The sequence below is a fragment of the Gopherus flavomarginatus genome, chromosome 4, assembly GCF_025201925.1.
Source record: "Gopherus flavomarginatus isolate rGopFla2 chromosome 4, rGopFla2.mat.asm, whole genome shotgun sequence".
Classification (NCBI taxonomy): Eukaryota; Metazoa; Chordata; order Testudines; family Testudinidae; genus Gopherus; species Gopherus flavomarginatus.
In genome coordinates this window covers 85,167,535-85,177,797 of record NC_066620.1, presented here as the reverse complement: position 1 = coordinate 85,177,797, position 10,263 = coordinate 85,167,535, and the positions used below count along the sequence as shown (strand labels likewise).

The following is a 10,263-nucleotide window of genomic DNA, read 5'->3' as shown; positions in this document are numbered from 1 at the left end:
TAGCACAGAGGCGTAGGGGGTTTCCCCACAAGAGTTCAGTCCCTCTATCATGGTATGGGGCTCACCCGGCCCTGGCGGCACCGCCACTGCCCCCACGTGGCGAGGGAAGCTGTGAGCCCGCCCCTGCAGGGCTCTGCCCGGACGCTGTCAGGCACTCCGGACCCCTGTCCAGCCCCCTGCTTGTGCCAAGCGTGACTCCCGGCTCGGCGGCAGCTGGGTTGCTGGTGCCCCCCCCGCGCTGCCCGCCTCCCCGCAGCGCAAGCTACCACCTCGGCGGAGCCCCGTTCCCACTCCCCCCGCCTGCAGCCGGAGGCGCGCGCCTGGGCGCCAGCTGACTCCTCCCTCTCTCGGGGAGCGGGGCCGGGAGTGTGACGTAGGCAGTTGCGACGCCCGCAGCTGAGCGTGTGGCTCGCGTACGTTGGCGGCGCGCGCGCGAGACCCGGCACCGGCAGTTGGTGGCCAGGCGCTGCTGAGCTCGTGCCAGCTCCCTCCCTGCAGCTCCTGCCATGTTCCCTGCCGCCCCCGGCTCCCCGCGCACCCCGGGCGGACCGGCCCGCAGGCCCCTCGGTCCCGCTGCCGTCTCCGTTCCCCGGCCGGGCGGCAGGAAGAGCCTGGCGGCGGTCGGCTCCCCGGGGCTGTTCTCCCCGGTGGGGAGGCGGAGCGGCTCCCTGTCGGCGCGGTGAGTTCCCGGCGGGGGCGGTGGGTCTCAGTGCTCCAGAGCGGGGCCGTGGCTTGTTTGTCCCCCCCAGAGCGGCCGTCCCTGTCCCCAGGCGCTGCCCAGCTCCTGGCATGTCAGCGCTGTGCGCCGTAACCGCGGGGCTGCTGCCTGGGAGAGCCGCGGCTGGAGGCACTGAGCTGCCTGCCGGCTCGGGAAGCCGTCCCCACATCAAACCATCCCTTCGCTGCAAAGGGCTAGAAACTGAGCTGGTGTTGTTTAAATTAACAGTCTGCAGTGGGGCCCCCTATTCACAACTGAAAAGCCCCAGTGGGGTAGGTGGGTGAGGTGGGATTTGTAAATCCAGTGTAATTTTGATGTGGTCATCTATATTTTGGTTCTCTTGCTCATTCTGTAAGCCTGCTTTTATATTGCAGTGCTCTTTGGAAACTTGTATGGTTTATTTCATGATTATAGGGACCTAGACAGTGGTTCAAGTAATCTGCTTGGTCACCCAGGGGTTTGTGCATTGCCCAATTCCTTTGTGGCTTTGTGCAGAGGACACCCCATTCCTAACATCGGTGATGTAAGCACAATGTCTGCCCACTTAGATTGTAAGCACTTTGGGGCAAGGATTGTTTTTTGTTCTGTGTTCCTACAGCAGCTAGCACAGTGAGCTCCTGTGCACAACTAAGGCTCCTAACGCTGTGATAATTGAGATAAATAGTGTTTCCTTTAGCTCATGATACTGTTCATTGTCTGACATTTCTAAAATTATGGGGCACAGGTCTTTATTAGGTCTTGCGTAATCTTGTGGCTGCTGATAGTAACCCTGAAAGTCACATGAACTGAAGCCTAGCATATGATGATTTCCATTCATTTTATGTCTACAATGATTGTCAGTTGTACCTTTTAAGTTTTTGGGACTCTAGTTGTCAAAGTTTACATGAATTTAAAAAAATCACTGTCCAAAAAAAGTACATTGTTCCCTATCCCATATAGGTCAGAAGTGTTATAAATCCAGAACAGTTATATGACCCTCTAGAATTCAATCTCAAAAGTAGTCATGTGCTTTTGAGACTGATAAGTGTTGCTCAGATGACATTTTCAGCCCTGGGGGATTGCTAGACTGAACTTTCAGCCTGTTTAGCATGGCAGCCAATTCTCACTTGGTTTCAGGTTTGGGTTACAGAGATAGTCTTTCATTCTTTCTGATTGAAACATGCCATTGCAGTGTTTTCTGGCTTGCTGGCAAGGAAAGGGCACACTACTGAGAAGCAGGGAAAATTTGTAAAGAACTGAATTAGAGTAGAAAGGAATCTAATAGCAGCCTAACAGCTTTCTAGAATGAGCTGTGATAATTGAGCCTACAAATTTACCATAGTTTAGAGTTTTATGGTAAAAAGTGCAAGTTCATAAAATGTCACAATAACCTATAACAGGGATTGGCAACCTTTGGCACTCAGCTCAGCAGGTGTAAGCCCCTGGTGGGCCAGGCCAGTTTGTTTACCAGCTGTGTCCACAAGTTCAGCTGATCGCAGCTCCCCCTGGCCGCGGTTCACTGCTTCAGGCCATTGGGGGCTGCGGGAAGCAGTGTGGGCCGAGTGATGTGCTGGCCTTTCCCTGACAGGCCACATGCCAAAGGTTGCCAATCCCTAACCTATAATAACAAATGTTTATGGAATAGATGCAAGAAAACCAGACAGAGAAACTAGATTAGTCTAAACCAAAAAGTCATTGACATAATCTGTTGAAATTATGCTTGTTAAAAACAGATGATGTGGAGCTAGAAATTAATGTACCAAAATTGGTGAGTCAGATATTAGGCCTAATTGGTGGACAAAATAATGAGGGGTATGAGATATTCCACCTTCACCTCCTTTTTGGGTTCTTAAAAGAGAGTCTTTGTTGGGGCGGGAATACAGATCAAAGATCAGACTGAGGCTGCTGGAGTGAGTTTCACCATCATGGCTGTCACCCCCACTGTCTCCTGGGACCCAGGCCTTTTTTGTCCTAATCCTGAGGGATGTCCTGATCAGATGGGGTCAGAGGGAGCGATCCAGGTGATATTGCTACCCCCTACCAGCTCCAGCTATATCCCCAACACCACCTGAGATAAAACGGGATCTGACTTTTACAGAAGCAGGAATAACATCAGTTCCAGCCCATCTCAACTAATTTATTTTCATTTCCTCAAAAGGAGTTCTACATTTTTAAAAGCAGTAACAGCTGCAGCTCGTACCAACCAACTTCTTCTCTTTTACCCAACAGGACAGATATTGCCATCTTTAATATCATCTGAGAGACTCACAAAGTATTTTTTTTCCTTCTAAAACTCTTTCCAGCTAAAAGTTTTGCTGTGACTAGCATGTTGTCGACAGGAAAGCCGACAAACAGCGGCTACACTGCATGACTTAGCGGCACGGCTGTAGTGACACAGCCATGTCGCTAAAAGCTGTGTAGTGTAGACATAACCTTTGTTTAACACTGTTTATTGTTGGATTGTGACTGGGTTATGTTAACACTTTTGGTCCATTTATTCCATCTAAATTAATACAACAAGGGAAACCTAATATACTGACTTGTCTTTGAGTGTTCCCAAAGCTATGCACTTGTTCCCCTTTTTCACAAACCTGGCCATTTAATCAAATCTATCTTTTAAACAATTAAAAATGAAATAAATATTGTATATTAAAATTGCAGGAGACATAGTGGAAAATTAATCACAGCTAGGGTGTATTTTTTTTTTTTAGAGCCACACCCACAAGGGTCATACAACATCCTTCAGCCAGTGAGACTATCAACTATGATGTTAAGAGTTTTGGATCCACTCTCCCTGTTAAGGTTATGGAGGCCCTAAGAATGGCTGATGGTAAGGTTTGCATTTCTCTTTTCTCCACATGGGAATTGGATTAGATAAAGGAAAAATGGTTAATCTCTTTATACTTGTAAATAGTTGATTTTTGAGTGAGGAGGAGGAGAAGATAGCACCTCTTTTTAACTGCATACAGTAAGTCACTTGTTTGAGCATTTGTAAGCTTCAAAACGTGTAAAACTGTAATTGTTTATGACCAGAACAACTCAGCTACTTTCTTTCAAATATCAATCACCTGGATATCAATTAATTCAGTAACAGACTTCTTGTGAAAAGTAGAACTATTGCATTATATTTTTGTTTTATTTGTAATATCAGAGAGTATCATATAGACCAAGCAAAACAAGTACCTTCAAAGTCCTAAGTTAAAAAAAGGACAACCATCCTTAATTGTTTCTTGTTTTGCACTTGGTGGATGATGCCATCAATCGTGCTGAATAGGTGCACAGCATGTGTGCACAGTACTGTATTTTTATGCATAATTGGACAGTATCCATTGTTCCAAATTTTTTACCTTCAAAACAATAACAAATGCAAATGGCTTCTAAAATTCAAGACTTGGGCACCACACTACTGGAAATGATTAGAATGAGCTAAAACTGGTCTGTTTTGAGAGTGCAATGCAAAACTTTACGAAAAAGTCTTCCCTCAATAGCAAAGGCTGAACTAATATAAAAAAAAATCTCTTCCAAATATAAATAGCTGAATCTAGGAATGATGAAGAAGCTGGATCCTTTATGGACAAAATTAATGGGAGTCCCAATTTTAAATTTGGCACCTAGATAATACAGTTAGAGGCATATTAAAAATGCCTAAACTAGTGTCTAAAAGGGGATTGTGAGTGTCAGGTCCAAAGGATTGAGTAAGTAAATCAACTTGTGTATATGTTTGTCTATCTTTTTTTATTTCTTTCCTTTATTTTTTACCTATCTCAAACTTTAGGTGCTTTAATAGTTTTTTAAGAACACATAATCCAAACTGTTAAAACACAAATACATCAGCTTGATATAACCCAATCCCACATAATAGTATAAAATAGCAGATAAATAGAAAAAGGTACTCATTATTCTCTTCTTATCATTCTCCAAAAATCCTGGAAAATGGGCTTTGCCTTGAAAGCAAGAATCTCTTCAGAGATTTTTCTCTACATTGCTATTTCTTTTTTATAATGGTTCACTCTTTTTTAGGTTTACATTATATCTCCAATAATTTTAAGTAATTTCCTCAGTGATTCTGCTGCGCTCAATTCTTATCTAATAAGATGTAAATGGGTCATTTTCTTGGAGTGACTTACATTTCTCTCACAAAAGTTGAAAGTATGTTACACTGAAATGTATTTTAAACAATATTTGGTAAATGAGTGTCTTGCATTTAATTAGCTAAAGGACATAGAATTTTTCATGTGGCATTGGGTCTATTAGAAAAAAATTTCCTCTTTTCCTACCAAAATGAAGATTTGGTAGTTTAAAGATTATTCTACAGAGTTTTAGAAGTCTTATTGCATCATGAAATTTTATATGGTCTTTTTGGATGTAGCTGATGACCCGTTAAGCGTGCAGGTGGATGAAAGTGGATGGGCCTGGCTAGTCTACAAAGAGAGGCTGATTATTTGGAAGATTGGTCAATCACCAGTTGCTAAGGTAAATGGGCTGTCAAAATGATGATGAAAAAGTGGATGTGTATGTGTTATGCTAATTGAGCAAGTCTTTCAGTTGTGTAGTTTGACCCAAGGGATAGTCGACGAACTGAGACCCATAACTCACGTGAAAAAGATGAATGGGTTTGTATCGAATCAGTGGTAGCAACTCCATAAGAAAGGTGAAAACTTGCTGTTAGAACTTAACTCCTGTATTTTCTCTCTGTGCAACCTTAATATTGTATTGGGTTTTTTTATTTAATAGGTGTCTCAAGGCAGATGCACTCTAGTGATTTAAATAATGTTTTTAGAAATTAGCTAATATATTAAGATTGGTTTTGATAATCCTGTGCCTGCTCTTCAACATGTGCCATGAAAAATGAATCTGTATAAGCCTCTTGTATTGTGAGTGGATGTTTTGATTAATTTTCTTTTGTCAAGAAAATATTGTTACCTATGCACCAAAAAACACTTAAGTGAAAAAACACTTCAGTGCATAGCAGTTAACATCTGTGGGAGCCTGTAGTTGTTGTAGCAATAAGGAATAGAGACATTCTCCAGCCTCTCTTGATGATAGGGAGTATGTCTCTCCTCCTCAGTCAAATACAGTGTGTATTTTCCTTCCCTATTCAATAGTCATGATTTTCTCAAGCACATTTCTTGGAATGATTTTACCATCTTGTATTTGAAAATGTATAAACAGTGTTCTGGCTAAAAGGCTTCAAATAAACCTGCTTTGTCCATTGTAGTGTTGAGAAGCACTCTTACCCTGTGTAATTTGTGAATTGTGTTTGAAAATAGCTCAGAAATGTATTTACATATTATCAGCTGGTTATGGCAATCTTGCTAAAAATGACATTTGTGACACTCCATATGGGGACCTAATGTTAGAACTTAAGATAGTTTAAAAGCAAAAAATTGGTTCAAAATTCAGAGCTTACATTTTTTAAAAGAAAGTGCTTGATACATTAACAGTATTGTTCTGATTGGTAAACCCATATTAGTGCAAAATAAAAAGTAGTTCTGTTATTTTTAATTTTTATTCCAGTAGCACCCAAACCCTCCCCTCCCCCCCCAACCATGATTAGGGCTCCATCGTGCTGGGTGCTGTATAAGCAGATAATGATATAGTCTGTACTCTAGAGCATTCAATCTAAAAGACTCGAGCAAATGAAGGATTGGGGAGATGGTAATAACATACATGCAGATGAACTTGATGATTAGCACAGGTTATTAGTTGTATTTTTTTTTTTAATTGGGGGTAAATGTGGGGTGAATTTATGTTCTCCTGGAAGCCTCATACTACTGCCAAGCTGGGGCTATTGTATCTTCTCTAGCCTTCGCCTCCTGAAGAATTTCTCCAAGTGCTGAGGGAGCATCATCTGAAAAATGGCTGGCATTATAAATTACATTTAAGACATTTTAATAAAGAAATAAGTTCAGTGAAACAATTGCCTGCTTGTTGGCAGATACAAGTTGGTGTCTGGTTGACAGAAGAGTGGAATCTAGAGTTCCTGTATTTGTCATTAAGATGGGACTGAAGCATACCTGGGTATTTATTTTAACACAAATGTGACTGTATTCTGATAATCCTCTCTAAAACCCTTTGCTGTAGTTTCATGTAATTTGAGTAATTATTTCCTTTTACCTTAGTACCTACTGTCAGAACAAAAATTAGTAGAATTTGTAAAATGGATATACAAATAACTTTGTCGAGGCATGTTTATAGTAGTGTCTCTTTATTCCTCGTTGTAGTTATCTGTATGCAAGGAACTACAGTTGCCATCCAGTGATTTCCAGTGGAGTTCTAGCTTGGCAGCTATATCCTGTCTCAGTACCTCAAGTGAAGTACCTTCTCTACAGGTGAGCAACTTAACAATTTTAGAAAAAACATCATCTATGAATATCCTTCTTTGTCATTTGTTCATTTGGAAACTGCACTCCCTGTGTTATAATTAAGCTTGGCAGGATTCAGTTTTAATCGATAACTGTCAATAAACATCGATTTCTGTTGACACACTGAAATTGACGAAAAAACATTGGTCAGTAACTGTCAGTGTGCCTATAGGGATTTGGTGTCACCAGCCCTGCGGCCCTGGAGGGAGTCCTCTGCAGTCCTGCTGTCACGGGAGTGAGTGGGTCAGTCTGTGGCAGTGGAGCTGTGCTGTGCTGCCTCTGGGTTGGTGACCCCTGATCCCTGCACACAAGGTGCAAGGGGAGGTTGCAGTCTTGGAAGGGCAGAGCAGAGATCTCTGTCCAGGACTGTGAGGAAGAGTCCCTGGCTGTGGGTGTGGCTGCCCCACTGCTGAGTGGCTTATGTGGCAGTGCAGGGAGCCCTCTGTAGCACTGCTGTCATGGATTCTCACTCACCATCTGGGAATGCTGGGTGGTCTCTGCTTTGCTCCACCAGGATGACAGCCTTCTCTGCTCCTTGTGTAGGGATGTGGTATCAATGGCCATGTAGGGGATCTCTCGGCAGCTCTCCTCTCACAGTCCCACTCACTCACGAGCCAGGAGTGTGGGAGCCATTCTGAGGCAGGAACTCTTTGGCAATGGGGTGGTGTCGCCTGTGGCTTGGGGCTCCTTGGCATCTTTGCTATCCTGGTCGGGGGTCTCTGCTCTTCCATTGGCCCTCCCATTGGCTGCACAGGCAGCACCCTGCAGCCCCGTTGTCAGAACTGCCCTAACCAAAAAGGAATTTGAAGAGCAACTAGCAAATGACACAAAAACTAACAGCAAAAATATTTGTAAGTACATTAGAAGCAGGAAGCCTGCCAAACAATCAGTGGGGCCACTGGATGATCAGGGTAGTAAAAGAGCACTCAAGGAAGACAAGGCCATTGCAGAAATGAATTCTTTTCATTGGTCTTCACTGTAGAGGATGTGTGGGTGATTCCCACACCTGAGTCATTGTTTTAGATGACAGATCTGAGGAAATGTCCCAGATTGAGGTGTCAGTAAAAGAGGTTTTGGAACAAATATTCACCCAAGAGTTCTGAAGGAACTCAAATATGAAATTGCAGAACTACCAACTGTGGTGTGTAGCCTGTTGCTTAAATTAGCTTCTGTACCAGATGACTGGTACAGCCATTTAAAAAAAAAAGGCTCCAGAGAGAATCCTGGCAATTACAGGCCAGTAAGTCTAACTTCAGTACCAGGCAAATAGGTTGACATTATAGTAAGGAACAGAATTATCAGGTGCAGAGATAAACACTGTTGGGGAAGAGTCAGCATGGCTTTTGTGTAGGCAAATCATGCTTCATCAATCTATTAGAATTTTTTGAGGTTGTCAACAAGCAGCTGGACAAGGATGATTGGGTTAGGTATAGTGTACTTGAATTTTTAGAAAGCCTTTGACAAGGTGCCTCAGCAAAGTCTCTTAAGCAAAGTAAGCACTCATGGGAAAAGAGGGAAGGACCTCTCATGGATCAGTAACTGGTTAAAAGTTAGGAAGCAAAGGGTAGGAATAAATGGTTAGGTGTCACAGTGGAGAGAGGTAAATAGCAGATTCCCCCAAAGAATCTGTACTGGGACAAGTCCTGTACAACATATTTATAAATGATTTGGAAAAGTGGGGAAACAGTGAGGTGGCAGAGTTTACAGATGATACAAAATTACTCAATTGTTAAGTCCAAAGATGATTGCAAAGAGTTTCAAAGGGATCTTACAAAACTGGATGACTAGGCAACAAAATAGTAGATGAAATTTAATGTTGATTAGTGCAAAGTAATGCACATTGGAAAACATAACCCCAACTATACACACAAAATGATGGGGTCTAAATCAGCTGTTGCCACTTAAGAAAGAGATCTTGGAGTCATCTTAAATAGTTCTCTGAAAAAAACCGCTTAATGTTCAGTGACAGTCAAAAAAGCTTAACAATGTTAGGAGCTATTAGGAAGGGACTAGATAATAAAATATCTTAATGCCACTATGTAAATCCATAGTATGCCCACTCCTTGAGTAGTGCATGCAGTTCTGGTTGCCCCATCTCAAAAAGATATATTAAAATTGGAATAAGTAAAGAGAAGGGCTACCAAAATGATTGGGGTATGGAACAACTTCCATATGATGGGGAGAGTAAAAAGACCAGCTATTCAGCTCAGAAAAGAGACAACCAATGGGTAAGATGTAATAGAGGTCTCTAAAATCCTTAATGGTGTGGAGGAAATGTTAGTTATCCTTTCATGTAACACAGGAACCAGGGGTGAGCCAAATAAATTAATATACAGTAGGTTTAAAACAAACATAAGGAAGAAGTAATTCACACAACGTGCAGTCAGCCTGTGGAACTCCTTCCCAGGGGATGTTGTGAAGGCCAAAAGTGTAAATGGGTTACAAAAGAATTAGATAAATTCATGGAGAATAGGTTCATCAGTGGCTATTAGCCAAGATGGTCAGAGATGTAACCCCATGGCCCTTAATCTCCAACTGCTATAAACTGGGATTGGACAACAGGGGATGAATCACTTGATAATTGCCGTGTTCAGTTAATTCTCTCTGAAGTATCTGGCACTGGCTATTGATAGAAGATAGGATAATGGGCTAGATGGACCATTGGTCTGACCCATTACAGCCATTATTATGTTCTTATTATTTTGTGATTTTGGGGCGATCAGTTGTTGAGACGTAGTGCTTCCTGTCCAGATCTTTACTTGGATAAAGGCACTTCATCATTCTTTGTACTTGGCTTTGGGTGGATCTCCAGGGGCAGAGAGTCCTAGAGTGAAGAACTCTTCACCCAAAACATCCTGATAGAAACATTTGAGAGTTTGTGTGATTATTCTCTGAAGAATACATGTGTAAAAAAGGCATGGTAGAGTTTTATGTTTCTCTGAAGGGTTCCGAAACAATTTTTTTTGGTTTACAGGTAAAGAGATTTATTTTTTTCTGTCAGCCTTGCCAGCTGACATTGGATATTAGTCAAGCTGAGTTTTTGTGGTCACATGTCATGACCAGTAACAAAGATTTTGCATCTGGAACTAAAATCCTTTGCTGGTTCTTACAGCAACAAATCTCACTTGCACTCCATAGCTATATTGGCCCTCTTCCATGATCAGCAGTAAAAAGTAGTAAAAAATTATATATACTGTAATG

General features: G+C 42.3%; 1 protein-coding gene across 2 annotated transcripts in view; it reads left to right on the top strand.

The window, feature by feature from the left end:
* The first annotated feature begins 415 nt into the window (after positions 1-415).
* NUP133 (nucleoporin 133) overlaps positions 416-10,263 on the top strand; it is a 60,598-nt gene continuing 50,750 nt past the window's right edge. The window contains exons 1-4 of one of the 2 annotated variants that reach the window (XM_050949035.1): positions 416-679; positions 3,409-3,527; positions 5,067-5,170; positions 6,922-7,029. In XM_050949035.1, coding sequence (XP_050804992.1) covers positions 507-679; positions 3,409-3,527; positions 5,067-5,170; positions 6,922-7,029 — 504 coding nt within the window. In that variant the 5' untranslated portion in view covers positions 416-506. The remainder of the gene's footprint in view (positions 680-3,408; positions 3,528-5,066; positions 5,171-6,921; positions 7,030-10,263) is intronic. The other variant, XM_050949034.1, reaches the window with a different exon arrangement.